This window comes from Macaca nemestrina, chromosome 3, assembly GCF_043159975.1.
Source record: "Macaca nemestrina isolate mMacNem1 chromosome 3, mMacNem.hap1, whole genome shotgun sequence".
Classification (NCBI taxonomy): Eukaryota; Metazoa; Chordata; class Mammalia; order Primates; family Cercopithecidae; genus Macaca; species Macaca nemestrina.
The window spans coordinates 189,380,616-189,402,269 of NC_092127.1; the positions used below are offsets into that span (position 1 = coordinate 189,380,616).

Genomic DNA, 21,654 nt, shown 5'->3' on the forward strand with positions numbered 1-21,654 from the left:
GATATTTGATTCGCAGCGTACTGATAAGGAGCCCACTCAGGGACCCACCTAAGATCCCTGTCCTGTCTAATGACATCGCTGAGCCTGGGCCTGAAGCTGCCTGGTTTGCTGCCCAAGCCCCTTTGAATTGGATTTCAGTTTGATAGGGCTGCTGACTCATATTAATGCTCTGCAAAGGTGAAAGATTTTTCTTCCTTTATTTTTTTCTTTTGCTATCAGCAGGATATTGATGCAGAAAAAAGAAAATACATCCTTAGCTGACTCTGGCCAGAGTATCAGCCAATAACTTCCAAACAGGAAGACGAAAAGGGATCATCCAGTTTAACAGCATGACTGTCCTTCAGCCAGTGTTTAATGAGCACCTACTGTGTGCCACATGCTGTTAATGGAAACCATATTGCAGAGGTTAGGAATGCAGGCTCGGGGAAGAAACTGGAGCTCCCGCTGCAGTCTTGCCACTCGTTAGCTAAGTGATCTTGGGCAGATAATTTAACCTCTCTGTGACTTGGTTTCATCATCTGTGCAATGGGGGCTGTAATAGCACCTGCTCTCTCACAGGGGTAGTTGAGAGTGTTAAAGACTCGTCTGTATATAGACTTTTTAGAGCAGAGCCCAGCACATAGGAAGCATTCAGTACTTGTTAGTCATTAGAGCCCCACAGGCCACATGTCAGCAGAAGAAACAGACAACAACAAATTATTGTAATGATGCGTGGACAGGGCTACACGGTCTATGTTTGTATGGAAGAGGGATGGATTCACTGTGCCTGCATACCGGGTACCAAAGGGGGAAAATATGGCTTCTGTATCTCAGAACCCAGAAGAGTTGGAATTCCCACAGTGGCATCCCATCTTTCTGGCCTGGGCATTTGGAGCTGGAATGTGCATCTCTGAATATTAAAACTGGAAGAGCCCTTCAAAGGGACCCTGGCGGTGATCAGATTCAGTTTCTTGAGACACACAAGAAATAAACAGCTGCCAAGACAAATGTGGGGACCGGCTGTAGATAATGATGAAAACAGCTAACACTCAGAGGCTCACAGTACCCCGGCCCTTGTTCTCAATGCTTGACATATTTTGACTTACTTAATCCTCACGTCAAATCTATGTGGCGGGGGTCAGGTGAGGAGCTTGTGCCCAGGTCCAAGGAGCCAAGTCTGAGCCCGGCACTGTCAAGGACTCAGCCATACTCAGAGCAGGTCGGGGCCCCCATCCCACATCCCACATCCCTTTTCTCATGCACCTCTCTCCACTCTCATCCTCCCTCCAATATAAGCCCATCGATTGCACCCTACCCTAGTCAGCCTGTGTTGGGTTCTCAACATCCTCCTGTGTTCTTTAGAGGTGGCCAGAGCCGGTCTTCCTGTGGTCCACCCAGCACCTCCGCTTATCCTCGTGTGCCCTCTAGTGGTCACAGGCTGCTGGAATGAGCCTCGCCATCCGTGTCCATCACTGGGGGATATTCTTGCCCTGGTCTTGTGGGAACAGAGGCCAGTGCAGCTCAGTGCAGTGTGGCCATGGCTGGTCAATGGGGACATGGGCAACTCAGGCCTGGCCCCTGTCTTCAAGGGCTCTCAGTCCAGGCTAGGACTGCCCCTCACAATCACCTCCTCGAAGACAGGAACCCTGGGGCAGTGGGGAACAGAGCAGGGGACCAGTGAGGGTGGGGACAAGCAGGGAAAGACCACAGAACCCGTGAGGACGAGAAGAACCTGGCCAGGCAGGGGAGTGAGAGGAGGCAGCGAGGGTGTTCCAGGAGGAGGGCTCCGCATGTGCAGAGGCTAGGTGGCCGGGAGCAGGCAGGTGTGCGGGACAAAGCCCCACAGAGCTTCCTGCACCACGCCCGGGGCGTTGGACTTGATCTCAGGGCAGCAACAGGAGGGTTTGGGGCCATGGCTGACAGAAGCATCAGCATCTCTGAAAGGCCCCCTGGTCTGTGAGGCGGGGTCAGAGCCTGAGGCAGAGATGGGAGGCTGGGGAGCAGGACTGGCCCGTGGCCTCGGCCCAGCACTGAGGCCAGGCCTGAGCGAGGCGTGGTTGGGTGTAGGGGGTGCAGAGTCTGTGCCGAGGGAGATGCCGAGGCCCCTGCCCGCTCCTCCTTTCCCCCTTACTCTCATTCCACGAGCAGCCGCTCTCGGGTGTGCAGGGCCTTGGCTGCCTGGGTGGACATTTCCCCCTGTCTTTTCTAAGGGTCTGTGAAATGATGAGGTGGGGCCGGGGAGGGCCTTCTGCAGAATCTGACTGTGGGGAGTCATGTTGGAAGCCAATCAATCCCCTGAAAATCTCAGCCGTCCCCAGTCAGGCTCTCTGGGGCTGGAAAGAAAGCCAGAACTGCTGGCATTTCGCGTTTCCTCCCCAGCCCTGTGGGGGCCACAGGGCCAGATTGGCCAGGGGAGGTGACTCTAAGCAAGGTGGCTTTTCCTCCTTGACTGTTTGCAAATCTGGATTCTCTCCTAGGAGAGTGGCTCTCTGGGGAGCGCTACTGGCGACTAAGTGCCTATGTGCTAACCAGCGTCACCCTCCCTGCACCCCTAGGAGAGGCACTTAATCCTCACCTGGGGAGCAGACCCAGATCTCACTCATGAAGGAGAAGGGGAGTTCATTCCTCTGAGCTCTGCTCTCCCGGAAGCCGATCGCCAGGCAGTGCCATTAGTTAATGACCCTGGCAGTCTCCTCCCAGCCATGAGTTAACGTGCCCTGGTGGTTCCCAGGACACCCCAGCTATGGTCCTGTGTGTTTCTTTCTGCAGGATGCCCTGGAGAGGACGATGGGGCGGGCACACATGGCAAAAGTGATTGAGTTTCTGAAGCTGCAAGTCCAGGAGGAGACGAGGTGCCGGCTGGCTGCCATCTCCCGTGGCCTGGAGCTGCTGGCCGGTGAGGGGAAGCTGTCCGGGCGGCAGAAGGAGGAGCTGCTCACGCAGCAGCACAGGGCCTTCTGGCAGGAGGCGGAGCACTTCAGCCGGGGTGAGCCGTGGGCGCGGGTGCCGTGGTCCACGACGCTGGCCTTCTGGGTCCCTGGGGCTGAGCGGTGTAAGGGCTGGCAGCCTGGGGCAGTGTGCCCATGACGTGGGCACAGGCGGCCTTTCTGCTTCTGCCCTAGGGACTGGGTCACTGGGCTGCTCTCTGGGGCTGTCTTCCCTTCTCTGGACAGCAGAGGCCATGAGGACCAGTGTCCAGGGCAGGGGTCACCTGCTGCCCTCACTCACCAGGGATTCGGGCTGATTGAGCCCTCGTGTCCTGCAGCAAAGTCACCGGGAACTGCAGAGGGACACAGGAGGGTGAGGGTCTCACACTGGAAATTTACACAAAGTGGCCCGTGTCGCCCAGCGGCCCCTCACGGTCCTGCCGGAGTCATGTGGCCCTGCTCAGCGGCAGGGTGGGCAAGGGTGGGCCATCGTCCAGCGTGTGGGGCAGAAAGGGGAGTCCAGGGTGGCTGAGCCGTGCGGGGTGGCTGAGCCGTGTGTGTGTCCCACGCATGCTCCTGTCCCAAGGCTGACCCTGGGGTACGGGTGGGGCAAGGCTCAAGACGTAGAGGCATCTGGGCTTAGCTGAGGTCACACTTCCAGTAGGACCCACAGAAGGAAACCCAGGTCTGTCACCGGCAGGGCGGGTACTATCTCTGTGGCCAACACAAGCTTCCCCAGCCTCTGGACAGGAGAACACATGAGGGTCCCCACTGAAAGTCTGGCTCAGAGAGTCACCTCCTGTGCTGTGGCTTTTTTCAATCCCAGAGTTTGTCCAGCGAGGCAAAGACCTGGTCAAGGTGTCTCTGGCTCACCAGGTGGAGGGGACGGCAAAACTCACGCTGGCCCAAGAGGAGGAACGGAGAAGCTTCGTGGCTGAGGCCCAGCCGACTGCTGACCCAGAAAAGTTTCTCAAGGTGACACACATCCCCGGCCTCTGCACATGTGGGTGAGCTGGTGGTAGCTCTGTCCCCGTGACTGAGCACGGGGAGCCGGAGGTATTCATCAGACGTGAGGTTATCTCCCTACTTCCCGTGCGTCAGCCGAGTGACCGAATCTCGGTCCCTTAGCCCCTACATCGCTAGTGTCCTAGTAGACTGTAAGCGGGTGATAAGAGCAGTGCTGCCCTCACTGGGCTGCTGAGAAGAGGAGGGGGTAGGATCCGTAGAGAGCTTGGCAGAGTGCAAACGCATAGCAGGGGCGCACAGATGGTGGCAATGATGTGAAGGAAGCAGTGTGTGGCCCAGAGGGGACAAGTGTGTCGCGGAGAGTAAGGCAGGCTCACACACCCAGGGACAGGGCCCTTGTGGGTCGGCTGCAAGTCCAGGAGAAGGAAGGGAGCCCCCAGCCTTGCTTGGGTTGAGTGGGCAGGGCCAGGAAGTGGTCAAGGTCGGAGGTACCCTTGGTCTTGCCTGAGAAGGGGACAAGAAGACCTGAAGGAGGACAGAAAGCAAGACGTCACCCTCCAAGGAAAAGGAGTCAGCTGGCCCCAGTGCAGGCTCCAAGGACCTGGGCTCGCCAGTTCTCAGAGAGACCACCGAGCTCTGGTTTCGCTCTGCTTGCTTTCCCTGGTAATGGGCAGTGGGGCTGGGGGAGGGCCAGCTTGTCCGTGACCATCTTGCAGGCTGGTTAAGCACTGAGCACTGAGGCCAGCCACACCTGGGTTTGGGTGCTGACTCTGCCACTAAATAGCTGGGTGACCTTGGGCATGTTGCTTACCCTCTGGCCCTTAGCTTCCACATCTGTGAAATGGGCATAATGGCACCTGTATCACAGCATTGTTAGGATTCAGTGAGTCCAAGGAAGGGGCAGCCCCAGCCTCACTGTTTGCCTGGGTTCGCCTGCCCTGCATCAGCACTCGGTACAGCGCATCTCAGTTCTGCCAAGAGGTGGGTGGCACCCTGTCGGGGTCCAGGCTCAGCCCAGAATAGAGGCCCAGGGTCCCTCCCCGGGGGCCAACCTGGTGGTGGTGGCACCACTGCAGTGAGAAGCCAATGGGGGAGTCTCCTGAGAACAGAGGAGAGGCCTCTAGGTCCCTGTCTAGCTGCCTCCCTTACCCAGGGAGCCTCTTCCAGGGCCACACTGGGAGCTTCTGGGTTTGCCACATAGGGGTAGGCTGGGTTTTTCTGTCTTTGAGAAGACCCGTTTGAAATAAGAGGAAGATAAGGCTATTCAGCTCTTCATTACTTAGAGATTTCTGGGCCCCTTTCCTTGATGTCACAAAGCCCATTGTGAGTCCAGAGTGTGGAGACAGTGCCTGGGTGACCTCGGTGTCCCAGGGTCTCGGTACAGTCCTCGGAACGCCTCGGCGCTGGCATTCAGGATACGTGGGTCGCAGGCCGGGAAGGGTGAATGAGCGCATGAGTGCGTGAGTGAACCAGGACATGGACAAATGGGCAAACGAGTGAATGAAGGAAGGAGGGTGGAATGGGTGGGAGAATGAATGAATAACACCAGGCTCCCAGCACACACTCAGCACCCACTTTTTTCCAGTCCCGCCCTTCTCTCTCATCTCACCTCCTGCCCGTAGCGTCCCCAAAGGTCCTATGGGGTCTTACCTCTTGGTCTCTGCTGCTGCTCCGAGCATGGCTCCCCATCTTCCCTCCAGGGAGCCATTCCTTGTCCTTAGAGACTCCATTGAAACACCTCCCCCACAGGGAATTTTCTGCTGCAGCCTTTCCCTGAGAAGAGTCTGTTCCTTTGTCCTTCTGCCCTGCCTCGCCCCTCTGCTGGTGCCCGGGCCTCTGATGCTCTGCCTAGGGCTGGCCGGGTCTCCCTCTGCTGGTGCCGGGGCCTCTGATGCTCTGCCTAGGCCTGGCCGGGTCTCCCTCTGCTGGTGCCGGGGCCTCTGATGCTCTGCCTAGGCCTGGCCGGGTCTCCCTCTGCTGGTGCCGGGGCCTCTGATGCTCTGCCTAGGGCTGGCCGGGTCTCCCTCTGCTGGTGCCCGGGCCTCTGATGCTCTGCCTAGGGCTGGCCGGGTCTCCCTCTGCTGGTGCCCGGGCCTCTGATGCTCTGCCTAGGGCTGGCCGGGTCTCCCTCTGCTGGTGCCCGGGCCTCTGATGCTCTGCCTAGGCCTGGCCGGGTCTCCCTCTGCTGATGCCCGGAGCCTCTGATGCTCTGTCTAGGGCTGGCCGGGTCTCCCTATGCTGATGGCGGGGCCTCTGATGCTCTGCCTAGGGCTGGCCGGGTCTCCCTCTGCTGGTGCTGGGGCCTCTGGTGCTCTGTCTAGGCCTGGCCGGGTCTCCCTCTGCTGATGCCCGGGGTAACCCAGTCTCCTGCTGCTCTGCTGGGGTCCTCAGGAAAGGGCCTCTGCCACATGGTCAGAATGGGGCCTGGCTGGTTGCTGACTGCACTGACCTCCAATTGCCAGTCTGCGTCACCCTTGCTGGGCTCCCATCAGTGGGTCTCCTGTGGCCTGGGTGGTTAGAAAGTGACGTTTGGGTGGCTGTGGCCAGGGCAGAAGGGTGACAGAAGTGGCCCAGTGGCCCTGCTCATCCTGGGTTTAACAAAAGCGTGGTGGTTTGTGGTGTTTCCTGGAAAGCAGATTTGCTGGCCGTGGCATCAGCTGTGAAAGCCATGTGACGGCTCCATGCCTCCGTTTCCTTGTGTGTAATACAGGGGCCAACATCCTTCTTTCTGACCTGAGACGCAGGGGACAGTTGGAGAACCTTCTGGGAAAAAAACCCTGCATGTTTCTAGAAGACTCAGCTCTCGTTTTCCTCACAGGCTTTTCACGAGGTCCTGGAGAGGCAGAGGCTGATGCGATGTGACCTGGAGGAAGAGGAGAATGTCAGAGCCACCGAGGCTGTGGTTGCACTCTGCCAGGTACATGGTCTCTGTGGGGACCAGCACAGAAGGTCCAGGGTCTGTGTGTGTGCGAGAACCTCACATCCTCCTGGCCGGGGACCCCAGAGGTGGTTCAGGTCCAACCCCGGCACTCGTTGGCCGGTGATCCAGGCAGGTCGCGTCCCCTCCATGCAATCCTCCTTGTCCACATCAGAAACCGAGGTGGTTGGCCTCGGTCCTCTCTGAGGCACCGTCCATTTCTGGGGTGCTGAGGATTCTTGTCTCCAAACATCCCTGTTAGCAAAGCTCTTTGGAAATCAGTTCTCCTCAGGTAAGAAATAGGCCCAGGATTTCTGGGTGTCATCGTGTAAAGTGGTGATGAAGAAGGGGTGCCGAGCTGAAATGGGGATGTCGGAGATCACGTGCCACACCACCTCTTTCCCATGTGCAAGCGTGTGCAGGTCTGGGGTGGGGAGGTGAAGCCGACTGTGCTTGCCCTGCAGGGAGGCTTTGAGAGAGCAGGAGAGGGCACCTGAGCCCTCCTTAGAGGCAGGAGTCACAGGATGCCATGCTGAGCCAGACAGAGCCCCAGCCTCAGGCAGCATCGTCAGCTGTCAGAAAGGCAGGAGTATGGACACCTGGCTATGAAGGAATCAACAAGTGGGTGCTGGGCAGCACCCGGAGGAGGAGAGGGCCTGGGTCTGTGTCCTGGCTCTCCACTTCCTCACTGTGTGACCACAGGAGCATCACCTGGTCTCTAGCTCTCGGTTTCCCCATCTGTGAAATGGGGACGGTCATAGTTCTTCTTCATGGTGTGCCGGGAGGACTGTGTATGGGGCCCCGAGACAGCAGCTGGCACTCAGGACATGCCAGGGTATGTCGTCTCCAGTGACAGCTTCCCTGCTTCTGAGTATAGAGGAGAGGCAAGGGGCTCCTGGGTGAAGGGGAGGTCAAGGACAGCAGGCTGCAGGAGGCAATGCTGAGTCAAGCATTGGATGAGACCAGACCCAAGTGGACAGGGAGTCAGCGGACATCCCCAGCAGGGAGAAGCTCGTGCAGTGGTGGGAAGTACAACTCCTCATCTGGATGGGAGCTGCACTGGGTCAGTCGTGTCTCTGTTAACCTCTGTTAACCGTGTCTCTGTTAACCTGATGAATACCACTGACTGGTATATTAAACAACAGAAATGTGTTCTCTCAAGGTTCTGGAGGCTGAAGCCTGAGATGACAGTGCCAGCAGGGTTGACTTCTGGTGAGGCCTGTCTTCCAGGCTTGCAGACAGCTGCCTTCCCATTGCCTCCTCACACGGTCATTTCTTTTATTTTTTTTTTTGAGATGGATTCTTGCTCTGCCACCCAGGCTGAAGTGCATCTCGGCTCACTGCAAGCTCTGCCGTCCGGGTTCACGCCTTTCTCCTACCTCAGCCTCCCGAGTAGCTGGGACTACAGGCGCCCACCACCACACCTGGCTAATTTTTTGTATTTTTAGTAGAGATGGGGTTTCACCATGTTAGCCAGGATGGTCTCGATCTCCTGACCTTGTGATCCACCTGCCTCGGCCTCCCAAAGTGCTGGGATTACAGGCGTGAGCCACCGCGCCCAGCCACACAGTCATTTCTCTGTGCTTGGAAGAGTAGAGGGCAGGGGAGAGAATGAAAGAGAGGGCTCTGGTCTCTCCCTTTTCTTATAAGGACACCAGTTCTATGGGATTAGGGCCCCACCCTGATGACCTTAATTACCTTAATTACCTCCTTAAAGGCCCTGTCTCCAAATACAGTCACATGGGATATTGGAGGCTAGGGCTTCAACATAAGAATTTGATTACTTAATTACCTCCAGATACAGTCATATGGGATACTGGAGGTTAGGGCTGCAACCTAAGAATTTGGGAGGGGACACAATTTAGTCCAAACAGTGTCCTTCAAAACATCATGTCCATCTGGAACCTCAGAATGTGGCCACACTTGGAAATAAGGGCTTTGCGGATGTAATTGGTTAGATCGTGCAATTGGTTAGGTCCTACTGGATTCAGGTGGGTCCTAATTCTGATGGCTGGTGTCCTTATAAGAAGGCCATGAGAAGACGTAGAGACACAGGGAAAGAGGCCGTGTGAAGACGGAGGGAGGGCCTGGAGTGATGCAGCCGCAAACCAAGGAACACCTGCAGCCCCCAAAAGCCAGAAGAGCCCAGGAAGGGCCCCTCCCGGAGTCTTTGGAGGGGGGAGGCTCTGCCAACACCTTGGTTTCATACTAATGCCTTCCAGAACCATGACAGAACAAACTTCGTTGTCTTAATGCACCCAGTTTGTGGCGCTTTGTCATGGCGGCCACAGGAAACCAAACGGAAACCGATCTTTGTTCAGGGCTAGCTCCTATCTTAAGTGCCTCTTGAGTATTTGATTATTTAATTCTCATGAGATTCACGAGGAAGACACTGCATTTTCCTTCCTTCCCAGAGGAGGAGTGAAGAAGTGTTTTCTCCAGAAATGCGTAGGATGGGGCTCAATTTGTCAAAGCCCTGGGGCCCGCAGGCAGGAAAGGAACAACTTTGTCCCCAGAGGAGTCAAGACTCAAATCCCCGGCTGGGCATGAGGAAACCAAGTTCTAATCTTCCTCTGAGTACTAACATGCTGTGTGACCTTGGCTGGTTACATAACCTCTCTGTGCTGGCCCATGTATCTTGCCCAGGTTTTACACAGCCAGCAGGCGGGGAAGATGAGATTTAAAATAAAGACTTTCTAATGTTAGTGCTGGTGTGGTCACCCCAGCCATGCTGCTTAGCATGTTGACGGCTGTTGTGAAACCTCAGTTCTTTTTAGTGTAAAAGAATATAAACAAGAGACGGCAGCAAAGGGGATGCAGCATAGAGCAATTTACTGCAAAGGAGAAAGAATGTTCTGAAAATGAGGTGCAGAATAGACAGGACACCCTGGGAGATATTCAGAGCAGATGAGACAGCCTTAACTGTTACCGGGGAAACTCCCTTTCTGGGGAGTCTTACGTGATTATTCATAAGGGGCTGGGAAGAGGCATCACTAGTAAGCATGTTCTGGCGGGGTGGGGGTGGTCCTCCGAGTGCACATGTTCAGTAGCTGTACACACTTGTTCAAACATCACATGTCTCATTAGCATCTTAAGTCTCCGCCCAAGGGTATGTTTTTTACTATTATAATGAGCAGAGGGTCAGTCTGAGGACAGATAAAGTCAAAGTGCTCGTGCCATCTGCAGGGGACGTTCCCTACTCAGATAACTGTGCTTGAAAGAGCCGGACTGCAGTGTGAATACTGGGACTTATTGTGTTGACGGTTTGGTCGCCGCGTCCCAAGGACATGGTCACTTCCTTGACTACCTATCCTGCCTCAAGTGCGGGCTGTGGAGCGTAACAGCAAAGCCCAGGCTCTGGAGCCAGACATCCTGGGCTCAGATTCCAGCCGGGCCACTTACTGTGCCCTGCCGGAGGTGAGCCCAGGCGGCCCAGAAGCTATGGGGTGGGTACCAGCAGCATTGTCCTCCTCACCCCCCATGGTAGCTTGTTGGCTTCTCACCCATCCTCTCTAAAGCAGCTCTCAAACCTTGCTGTGCATCAGAGTATCGCCAAGATTGCGGAAAGTGAGGTACAGGTTAGATCGCTTGCTCACAATTACACAATGATTGCCGCAAAGGGTAAGGCAAGCAGTGTATAAATGTAAACCCAGAACATCGGAGGGAAGTCTCGGTTAATTTAGAAAGTTTATTTTGCCAAGGTTGAGGATGCGCACCTGTGACAGCCTCAGGAGGTCCTGACGACATGCGCCCAAGGGGGTCCGGGCACAGCGTGGTTTTATGCATTTTAGGGAGACGGGAGACATCAATCAATATATGTAAGAAATACATTGGTTCGGTCAGGAAAGGTGGGACAACTGGAAGCAAAGACAGGAAGACTCCAAGTGGGGAGGGGGCTTCCAGATCACAGGTAGGCGAGAGATAAACAGTTGCATTCTTTTGAGTTTCTGATTATCCTTTCCAAAGGCAGTCAGATCGGCATTTATCTCAGTGAGCAGAGAGATGACTGAATAGATGGGAGGCAGGTTTGCCCTAAGCAGTTTTCAGCTTGAGTGTTCCTTTTTGCTTAGGGATTTTGGGGCCCCAAGGTATTTTCCTTTCACAAAGGAAAGTGCCCGGCCAGCCCCAGCGGGTGCTGGTAAATACATCGGTTTCAATGAAGGGTTGTCAGTGATGCCTAAATGACATCCTTAGGAAGTTATGCATTTGGTTTTTCCCTGTGTGGGCCTAGTTGCTGGGCCTGTGAGAGCTTCAGCGAAGAAAGTGAAGACAGCCTTTTAATGTAACATCAGGAGAGGGTGACGGGTGTGCCGAGGGGTGATACCTGCTGGAGTCTGTCTTCTAGAAGGAGGTACATGAGATGTACTGCATATGAAAGTGCCGTGGGACACAGTGGAAATGGGCGTGAAATGTTTTTTTTTTTCTTTTTTTTTGAGACAGAGTTTAGCTCTGGTTGCCCAGGCTGGAGTGCAATGGTGTAATCTCGGCTCACTGCAACCTCCGCCTCCCAGGTTCCAGAGATTCTCCTGCCTCAGCCTCCCGAGTAGCTGGGATTACAGGCAAGTGCCACCACGCCCAGCTAATTTTGTATTTTTAGTAGAGACAAGGTTTCACCATGTTGGTCAGGCTGGTCTCGAACTCCTGACCTCAGGTGATCCGCCCGCCTTGGCCTCCCAAAGGGCTGGGATTACAGGCGTGAGCCACCACTCCCGACCTGGCCCAAGGCCTGTGTCAGTTTGTGTCCCAGAATTATTCTGGAGGGATTTCCTTAGATTTATTTACTTTGCCATTTCATCACAAGCCTTTAGGTTCCAGGACGCTTGGTTTATTTTACATTTCCTCAATTGGGAAATCGTTGCCCTTGGTTACTGGAAACTGCTTTACCTAATATTCCATAGGAGCGGGCTAAAATCCTTCATTGCCAATTGGAGAGCTGGTTGCTCCCTCCTGGCCGGGCATCCTTGGGCCAGAGCCTGGACTGCTCTGAGCTCTGGTTTCCTTCTCTGTGCAGCAGAGACTGGGAGCCCATTTACCTTGGTGGCTGGGGGTGCCAAGGAGAGCAGGTCCAAGGCCCAGACCTGGCACATGGTAGGTGCTCAGTGAACGCCTCCTCGCCTGCCCCACAGGGAGCATGATCTCAGCAGATGTTGAGTCCAGGGGGGATGAGCCCAGATCTGGGGCCAGGGTCCTGGGTGTGAATCTCAACCACCAAAATGAACGACTGAGGCAGGTGTCACAATCAATCGCAGTTTATTGAGCCAGCTTGAGGGTGCACCTGGGAAAACACAAGTCACAGACTTGGCTGTTTTTTCCAAAGAGGTTCTCAGAAGGTTTAGTATTTATACATTTTCCTTTAAAAAGGGGAGGGTGGGTGGTTGTCGGGGGTGGAGCAGCAATGAAAGGAACAGTTACACACTTGGGAGACTTTAGTTAATACCTGGTAAATCTACATTTTCGGTAAGATCAGGTGAACGTTTGAAGAAAAAGAGAACAGAGGAAGCAGGCGTCTCAGGAAGGGGTGAAGGAAGCATCCATCTTGTCTTTGTTCTGTGCCTGGGAAGATAAGCCAGCCATCAATATGATCAGCATGGAGTCTTTTGAAAGAGCTGATTTCTGTTTAGTCCTTAGGGAAGAAAGCCTTATGGTGGTTGGCTAGTGAGGGAGGGGTACGATGAGGAGTGTTCAACCTCCCATCCCGTCCTTTACGGCCCTGGGAAGTCAGCTTCCCAGCTTTCTCTGGGGTCCCATTGGCCAAGAAGCCCCAGCTATTTAGTCAGTTGGCAGCTTAGAGTTTTACTTTTCTTCCTCAGTCCCAGGCACCTTGGGAGAGTTTGTTCATTCATTCATTCATTCATTCAACAAGTATTGTTGAGCACAGTTTTGTGCAGCATGTGTATGCTTGGGGTTGCAGCAGCAGCAGCAGCATTGAGGCCAGTGTAAGGGCAGTGGGGAAGCTGGGGATCAAGGCAGGGAGGAAGGGGCAGAAGGTGAGGGGATGAGTCCAGAGAGCCTCATCTTGGAAGGCTTTGCAGACCGTCCCAAGATAGTTGCATTTACTTCTGAATGAGACAGGAAATCACCAGCATGTTTTGAGCAGGGAGGTGACTTGCTTTGTGTTTTATAAGGATCACTGTGGTTTCCATGAGGAAGACAGACTGTAGGAGCAGAGGCGGAAGCAGGGAGCCCTGGTAGGAGACTGCTGTGGCCCATGAAAGAGATGGTGCTGACTGACGGGGCAGTGAGAAAGCCTGGAGCTTTGTGTCTGTTTGGATAATCGATATCCCACCTCCTCTCTGTTAAAGTGGAACTAATAGGCCTTCTTCATATGGCTATCAAGAGGTTTAAATAAGCTCACATGGGTGAAGCATACAGAAGAGTGTTGGGCACACAATGACACTCAAAATATATTCTCGGCTGGGCACAGTGGCTCACACCTGTAATCCCAGCACTTTGAGAGGCTGAGGCGGATGGATCACTTGAGGTTAAGAGTTCGAGACCAGCCTGGCCAAGAGGGTGAAACCTCATCTCTACTAAAAATACAAAAATTAGCTGGTTGTGGTGATGGGCGCCTGTAATCCCAGGTACTCGGGAGGCTGAGGCACGAGAATCACTTGAACCCGGGTGGCGGAGGTTGCGGTGAGCCAAGATCACACCACTGCACTCCAGCCTGTTGACAGGGCGAAACTCCATCTCAAAAAAAAGAAAGAAATATTCTCCTTCATCATCATTCACTGGATAGAAAGGTGTCTGTGCACAGAACACGCTCTCAAGGTACCCTGCCTTGCTGGCTGGCTGGCTGGCTGTGCCCAGGCATTAATTTACCCCTTCTTTGGGCATGGCACTTATCATGATATTGCAGGCACAGTGGCTGTGAGATAAATTTGATGGTCACCTGTATTAATCTGTTCTCACACTGCTAATAAAGACATACCCAAGACTGAGTAATTTATAAAGGAAACAGGTTTAATGGACTCACAGTTCCACATGGCTGGGGAGCCCTCACAATTTGAGCTCCTCAAATGAGGAGCAAAGTCACATCTTACATGGCAGCAGGCAAGAGAGAGCATGTGCAGGGAAACTCCTCTTTATAAAACCATCTGATCTCATGAGACTTATCCACTAACACAAGAACAGCACAGGAAAGACCCACCCCAGTGATTCTGTTACCTCCCACTGGGTCAGTCCCATGACATGGGGATTATGGGAGCTTCAATTCAAGATGAGATGTAGATGGGGACACAGCTAAACCATATCATAACCTAATGGTTCTCAGGGCTGCAGAGAAAGGTGCATTTTTCTGAATCCTCACTGTCTTTCAGCCTTAAAACAGTCCATTTTCAGTTCAGTGGGGATGGATGCCATGCGATTGCATGAGCTCTGTGGCTCAGCACCTCACGAACAGGTTGCTGCACCAAACCCAGCATCATCCCAGTAACAACGGGGCTCTTAGCAGAGTTTGCCATCATCCCATTCCAGGGACCACACAACCCGCCTGTCCATTTGGATGTCATGTCTGACTGTCCCCCCACTGCCATTTCTCTTGAAAGGCTCCTGGGAGAAGGTGGTGAAATCACAGCCCTGTCATGTGGGTCCTTCTCAGCTTCAGGCTGTCCCAGGAAGTTAGGGCTGAGAAAAAGGAGAGAAAACATGGGACTCTGTCCTTGAAGAACACAGTCATAATAGCAGGTGCTTATGAAGTGTCTGAGAGTAGTTCCCAATCCAACTTCACTTCTTCTGATGTCAGATGCAAGTTTAGGGGTCCTGAAGATCCCCCTCAGGCTCTTCAACTCACCAGAAGGACTCCCAGCACCCCCTGACAGCTGCTGTGCTCTGTCCGAGCTGGGCTGATGATAATAGAAGGCTACAGACCAAAGTCAGTCAAGGGAGAGGCATAGGGCTCCAGGAAGGCTCCCTGCACAGAGCTTCTGGGTGTCCTCTCCTGGTGGAGTTGGGGGCAGCACTAACTCTCCCTGGCCACAATATGTGACAAGGCACACAGAGTGTCACCAAGCAGGGAAGCTTGCCCAAGCTTAGTGCCCAGAGTTTTTACTGGGGCTCAGCTACATTGGCATGGCTGACCCACACCCCGACAGCTGCCCTGAGCCTCCAGCCCTTCAGAGGTCAAGCTGAGACCACATGCCCTAAGGCCTCCCTGCCATAAATCACCGTGTTAGTGTAGACTGTCAAGGTCCCCAGGTCAGCAAAGACACTCCAATCAGGCCAAACATTCCAGGGGCTGAGAGGTGACCTACTGGGGGCCAAGGACAGAGGCCAGACCCCTCTTTGGTCAAGATTAGGTGCTGCACAGCACTGGAAGTCTAAAGTGTCTGTTCAAGGTCACTCAGCTGGGGCCTAGGAGTCAGGCCCAGGACTTGTAATATTCACGTGGGAAATAGTGATTCGGGAAACACAAGAAGGGAGAAGGAATGTGCCCTCCTTGGTGCCCTCCTTGTTCATTTCTCCATCCCTGGGGTCATGCCCAGGGGATAACCCACTCTAGACAATCAGTCAATATTGATGAATACACAAATCAATCAATCAGTTAATGTATCAGTGAATTGGCTGGGTGTGGTGGCTCACACCTGTAATCCCAGCACTTTGGGAGGCCGAGGCGGGTGGATAACACCTGAGGTCAGGAGTTCAAGACCAGCCTGGCCAACATGGCAAAAGCCCGTCTCTACTAAAAATACAAAAACTAGCCAGGCATGGTGGCGGGTGCCTGTAGTCCCAGCTACTCAGGAGGCTGAGGCAGGAGAATTGCTTGAACTTGGGAGGCAGAGGTTGCAGTGAGATGAGATCGCGCCATTGTACTCCAGCCTGGGCAACAGAGCGAGACTTCATCTCAAAAAAAGAAAGAAAGAAAAAATATATATATATATATATCAATGAATCAGCTAAACTATTGTCATTCTGAAGATGTCATATGAGGTATTAGTTAGTATAGTTATACTATATTATATATTAGTATAGCCACCGTAACTAACGACCACAAACTCAGTGGCTTAAAGTGACACAAAGTTATGTTACAGTTCTGGAGGTCAGAAGTCTGATGTGGATCTCACTGGGCTAAAATGAAGGTGTCAGCTGTGCTGATTCCTCCTGGAGGCCCCAGGGTAGAAACGGTTTTCTTGACTTTTCCAGTTTCTAGAGGCCACCCACATTCCTTGGCTCAGAGCCCTTTCTTCTATCATCAGGGCCAGCTATGACGCCACTCCTGCCTCTGCTTCCTCCATCACATCTTCTCTGACTGTGACCCTCCTGCCTCCCTCATTCACTTATGAGAACCCTCTGATGACACTGGAGCCAACTGGGTCATCCAGGGTCATCTCTCCGTCTCAGGATCCTTAACTCAATCCCACCTGCGAAGTCTCTTTACCGTGTAAAGTTCCATGCTCGAAAGTTCCAGGGATTGGGAGGTGGACATCTTGAGGGAGACATTCTGTGAACCACAGAGAAAAACGGTACGTTTCCCAAGAGTGAAAGAAATCTGTTTCTTGAAGACCATGAAAACCCTGATTTTCTGGGCAAGTAACGTATTGGAAGCAGATCTTGAGAGGAAATGATAGAAGCTTGGGCACCACAGACCTCCCCGTTGCTGGGAAGCAGGTGTCCATGGGCGCTGCAGACTCAAGGCAGTTTCCATGGTCCTTATTAGGCTTAAAGGGTTTATACACCATGACCAAGGATGCAGAGACTCAGAAAAATAGGCTGGGTGATGCATATCTACCTTTACAGTAACAGGCTAAGGAAATGTGGCTTTTTATTTTGTTTTATTTTATTTTATTATTATTATTATTATTTTGAGACAGAGTCTCTGTCGCCCAGGCTGGAGTGCAGTGACGCAATCTGTGCTCACTCACTGCAGGCTCCGCCTCCCGGGTTCACGCCATTCTCCTGCCTCAGCCTCCCGAGTAGCTGGAACTACAGGCGCCCGACACCACTCTCGGCTAATTTTTTGTATTTTTAGTAGAGACAGGGTTTCACCGTGTTAGCCAGGATGGTGTCAGTCTCCTGACTTCGTGATCTGCCCGCCTCGGCCTTCCAAAGTTCTGGGATGATAGGAGTGAGCCACCGTGCCTGGCTGTGGTTTTTATTATAATTTAGTAAAACTACTGGGGTAAATCTGTTGTGTTTTCTTTACAGAAGTACAACGCAAAGTGCCCTTGTATCACATGCTACCCCTCTTTCCTTTTGGTAATTTTCACAACCATCTTACCTCCCTGCAAAGAGGTGCAGAGGGGAGAAGAGTCATTCAAGAAGCAGACAGACCAGGTTATGGGCCCATTTCAGCTGCATACCTGCTGTGTGGCCTAGACCCTATCACTTAACCTCTCTGATCCAGGAATTCTTGGCTACCTTCCTTTTAAGTTCTTAACCATATGAAAGAGCCAGTGAACACCCCAAAATGACTCCTGTTGCTCTCAAGAAGTCCAACATCCTTAATCTGGCCCAGGATGACCATGACCACTTAGCTTGATCCATGAGGCCCATCCAGCCTGTCCACAAGATGCCCCCAACCTGACCCACAAGGCCTTCCTGACCTGACCCATGACACTTCCACCCAAGCTGGCCCACAGGATCCACCTGTCCAGCCTGGCCCATGAGGTCCACACAACCTGGCCCACTCATCACCCTTCCTAAAGTTCTGTCCCTTGCTCCCTGACTTCCAGCTGACCTCAGCTATCTCTTAGTTCCCCCAAGGGTACCCTTGTCCCTCCCACACCAGTGCCTGAAACTGTCTTCCTTCCCTGGGCTTTGCCTGGCCAGCTCATTCTTGCTCTTTGAGTCTCAGCTGAAATGTTACTTCTTTAGGGGAACCCTTCTCTGACCTCTCCTTAGACCTGTCTAACTTAGGACTTCCATCCTCCTGATCATCACATGTGTCACAGCCTGTGGGGAGCATATGTGCAATGTCTGACCCCCTGTTGGGCTGTGAACTCCCTCGGGTCTGGGTCCACCCCTGCCTCGGTCACCGCAGTGTCCTTGGCACAGGGCCTTGCCTGCAGTAGGTGCCAGGAGACATTTGCAAAATGAACGTATGCGTGCTGTGAGGATGACACACATATTTATCCCAGAGCTTTCACTTTTAGGACCCCCTCCATCTCCTGCTGTCCAGGTAACTATGATCACAGTCATGCTGTGTAACAAGACACCTGGAAACCCAGGGGCTGAAAACAACAGTGATTTGCACTCATGGTCTGCAGCTCGGGAATTTGGCTGATCTACACCGGGCTTGATTAACTTGACTCAACCTTGCTCCATGTCTCTCCCATCTTCCCCCTAAGACCTGTGGACTAGCCTGGGCATGTTCTTCTCATAGCAATAGCTGAGGTCTAGCCTCCAAAGCAGCACACTTCCACCTCATTCTCTCGGTCAAAGCAAGTCACATGCCTGAACTCAGTGTAGCAGTTAGGGAAGTGCTCCCCACTCCCTGCAATGTTATGTGGCAAGGGGCATGGGTGCCGGGAGAAAGAGTGGGAGGCAGTGCACTGAGCTGCCCAGGTGTTTCGTGGGATCCCCCATAGTCTCTGCAAGTTTATAGCACAGGTATCCTCCCCTCCTTTTTTAATGGAGTTGGCCCATGGTCACGCTGCTGGTGGATGGCCCAGTCCTGCAGATGCTGGAGCTCCTACCCCTTGTTCAACCCACTTCCCATTTTTAAGAGATCCAAGCTCACCTGTGCTCTCCAGGACCCACTTGTCAGGGGAACCTGAGCACACTTTACTCTGAAGTCGTTAAATGTGCATCTTCAAAACAGTCGGGCTGGGGTCCCTGGGGAACATTCTTGATTCCTATGATGAGGAACAAAGGACTCTCAGGGGCTGGGCTGTGTCCAGGGAATCCCGGAAAGATCCATTCCGTGGACTCTGAACCTTCATCAGTGCATCTTCAGCCCTGGCCACATCCTTGCCTTGCTTGAACCCCACCATGGTCCAGTCTGCCAGGTCTCTACTTGGCAGTGTGGCATTTGGGTCCCTCGTGTGATGCTGGCCCCTCACTAGTCCTGTGCCTCCCCAACACCCTATACTTCAGTCCCACTGGGCTGTCTGCCCATTTCTGGCCTTGTACTTCCCCTCCCTTCCCTCCCTCCCATCTGTCCCCTCCTCCTGCTTGCCTTGCAAACAACTGAAACAAAAACTACCTCTGCTCAGAGGGAATTATTCTCACCTATTTTCCCCCAAATGCTTTGTTCCTAGAATGACAATAGCAGTGGATAACACTTCTTGAGAACCACACACTAACTTCTCCAACTTTAATGATACTAGCTAGCATCTATTAAGTGCTTGCTGTGTGCTCTGAGCCAGCCAATCCCCATAAATCCTTTCTCATCCTCATAATCAGCCCTCAAAGCAGGTATTTTCAGCCCCCTTTGACAGATAAGAAGACTGAGCCTTGAGTAGGTTACGGAAGCTTTGAAAAGCTCTGGAGTATGGGTACCTTCTTTGCCCCAAGTCCCTGCTCTGTGAGAAACCTGGGGAGGGCAGCTGGTGGTTTGGATGAGGCTGCAGAGGAGACACCTGAGTGAAGGAGCAAGTTCAGAGTGAACCGTTTGTCTTTGCCTGGACTGTGTGTGCTACTGTTTGAGGGGAAGGGGACATCCTCCTAAGCTTAAGAGGTAAGGCTCAGGGCCAGCTTCCATCCCCCATCGGAGTTCCCCTCTGTCCTGACCCCTTTACACGTACTGGGAAAGCAATAATGCAAATTAATTCTGGTTCTATTTCAGGCACAGAATAAATCTGTATCTCCCAAGTGACACGTGCCAGCTTTAGTGGGAAGCGATGTGTTTTATGGCCTGTCAGACCATGTGACAAAGAATGCAGACTTGAGTCTTTCCAGGGAGCAGACAGGATCCAGCATATTTTTTATTAGAAGGAGCCTAAGCTAATGGACTGTGTTGCTTTTACAAAGCTAACCCTTCTCTAATTTACAAATCCCGCATATTGTTGTGATTTGACAGTTGTGAACAATAAAGAAAAAGGTTTGTCCCAACCACTGCTGTAGAATTGGAGAGTCCAAGAATGAGAGTCAACTTAAAAATCTGTCTCCTGCAAGAAAATTGGGATTCTCAGAGGCTGGAAAACAATGTCCATCATCCCCATTCATTGAAACTGGTTTTATTGTGAAATAGAACACATATGAATAAATACAGCATAATCTTATGAATCAACAAATGATTATTGTAAAACATTTATGAAACCATGTGGAGCAAGAAAGAGAATGTAGCTGGGACCCCAGAACACCCCCATGCTTCCTTTCCATCCTAACACCCTCCCCGCTCCCAGGAGCCATCATCCAGCTGATACAGAAATCAGATCCCTGGTTTGATTTACAGTTGTAAATCTCAGAGCACATCCCCGGACATTGTTGTGCAGCTTTGGCGGTTTTTGAACTTTATATAAATGGAATCGTACAGCATGTGCTTTGTCCCATTGGCCTTTCACTCAACTTTATATTTGAGAGATCCATCCATGTGGTTGTATGTGGCAGTAGTTCATTCTTCCTCATTGCTGTGGAGTGTTCTGTTGTGTAAATACAATGCCATACATTTACCCATCCTACTAGTGATGGGCTTTGGAGTCTTCTTGTGTTACACACTGGCTGACATGAACTTTCTTGTAGAAGCTGTGTGCACATATTTCTTTTGGATATACCAAAGAGTGGAATTATTGGATTAAAGAATATGTGTAGCTTCAATTTTTATCCCATATAGTTATTGATTAAGATTTGGAATTTATAGGTCGATTCGAGGAGAATTAATGTCTTTGCAATATCAAGTCTTCCAATCCGGAAACATGGATTGATACATTTATTTAGGTCGTATTTAATTTAGTTTTTCTTAATATTGCTTTGTGGTTTCTACCATTAGATATAATGTGTAATATAGCTGTTATTTTTTTTCTTTAATCATGTTAAGGAAGTTTCTTTCCGTTCCTAATTTGCTAAGTGTGTTCCTCATGCATAGAAATTAAATTTTGTAAAATGCTTTCATCTTCCTCTATTGAGGTAATCAGTGTAATATTTTTCTCCTTTATTCTGTTAACTTGGCAAATTTTATTGATTTGGTAATGTTATTAAGTACTTACAAGTTTATAACTTTTTCATTTTTCCAGTGAATTAAACCTTTCAGCATTAGGAAATGACCCCTTTGTGTCTAGTCATGTTTTGTTTTATTTTTCTTAAAGACTATTTTATCTGCTATTCATGTAGCAAAAAGTGACCCTGTGTTTGCTAGGTGCTGGCTATTCATTTATTCATTCATTCACGCATTCATTCTTTAAAAAATATTTACCTGAGTAGCATCAAGGTCATGGGCACTGGACCCCAACTGTCAGAGCTGTGTGTAAATTTGTGCAACTTATTTAACTTCTCTTTTACATGTAAAGAGGAAGCCTTGGTTTCTTTGTCTGTAAATTTCTTCCATCAGTTTGGGAAATTTTGTTATCTCTTCAAATACTGCTTCTACCCAGACTTTCCCTCTAACCCTTCGGAGACTCCAATTTAACATGTTGGACCTTCCCATTGTATCTTCTATGTTCTTATCTTTTCCTCCATATTTTTCATCCTTTAGTTTCCCCTTGCTTTGTTCTGCTAGTTTCTTCTGATCTATTTTCCATGGTGCTAATTCTGTCTTCAGCTGCACCTAAATTGCTATTAAACCTATACATTGAGTTCTTAATATTGGACAATATTTTTCAATTCTAAAACTGCTAGTTGGCTCTTTTTAAACTAAGTAGTGTCACTTTTTATAATTTCCAGCTCCTTGCTTAAATGTTTAAGAGTGGCTTTTAACTTCATGAGCATAATAACCGTTGATACTTTAAAGACCATGTCTTGTAATTACATGCTGACTTGTAATTACTCTCT

General features: G+C 51.5%; 1 protein-coding gene across 7 annotated transcripts in view; it reads left to right on the forward strand.

The window, feature by feature from the left end:
* Positions 1-21,654, forward strand: part of LOC105483919 (EvC ciliary complex subunit 1) — a 102,076-nt gene that overhangs the window by 37,502 nt on the left and 42,920 nt on the right. For 6 of the 7 annotated variants that reach the window (XM_011745010.3, XM_071093897.1, XM_011745013.3 and 3 more), the window contains 3 exons: positions 2,749-2,965; positions 3,733-3,881; positions 6,691-6,789. In XM_011745010.3, coding sequence (XP_011743312.2) covers positions 2,749-2,965; positions 3,733-3,881; positions 6,691-6,789 — 465 coding nt within the window. Of the gene's footprint in view, positions 1-2,748; positions 2,966-3,732; positions 3,882-6,690; positions 6,790-8,816; positions 9,047-21,654 lie in introns of those variants that run through there. The other variant, XM_024793423.2, reaches the window with a different exon arrangement.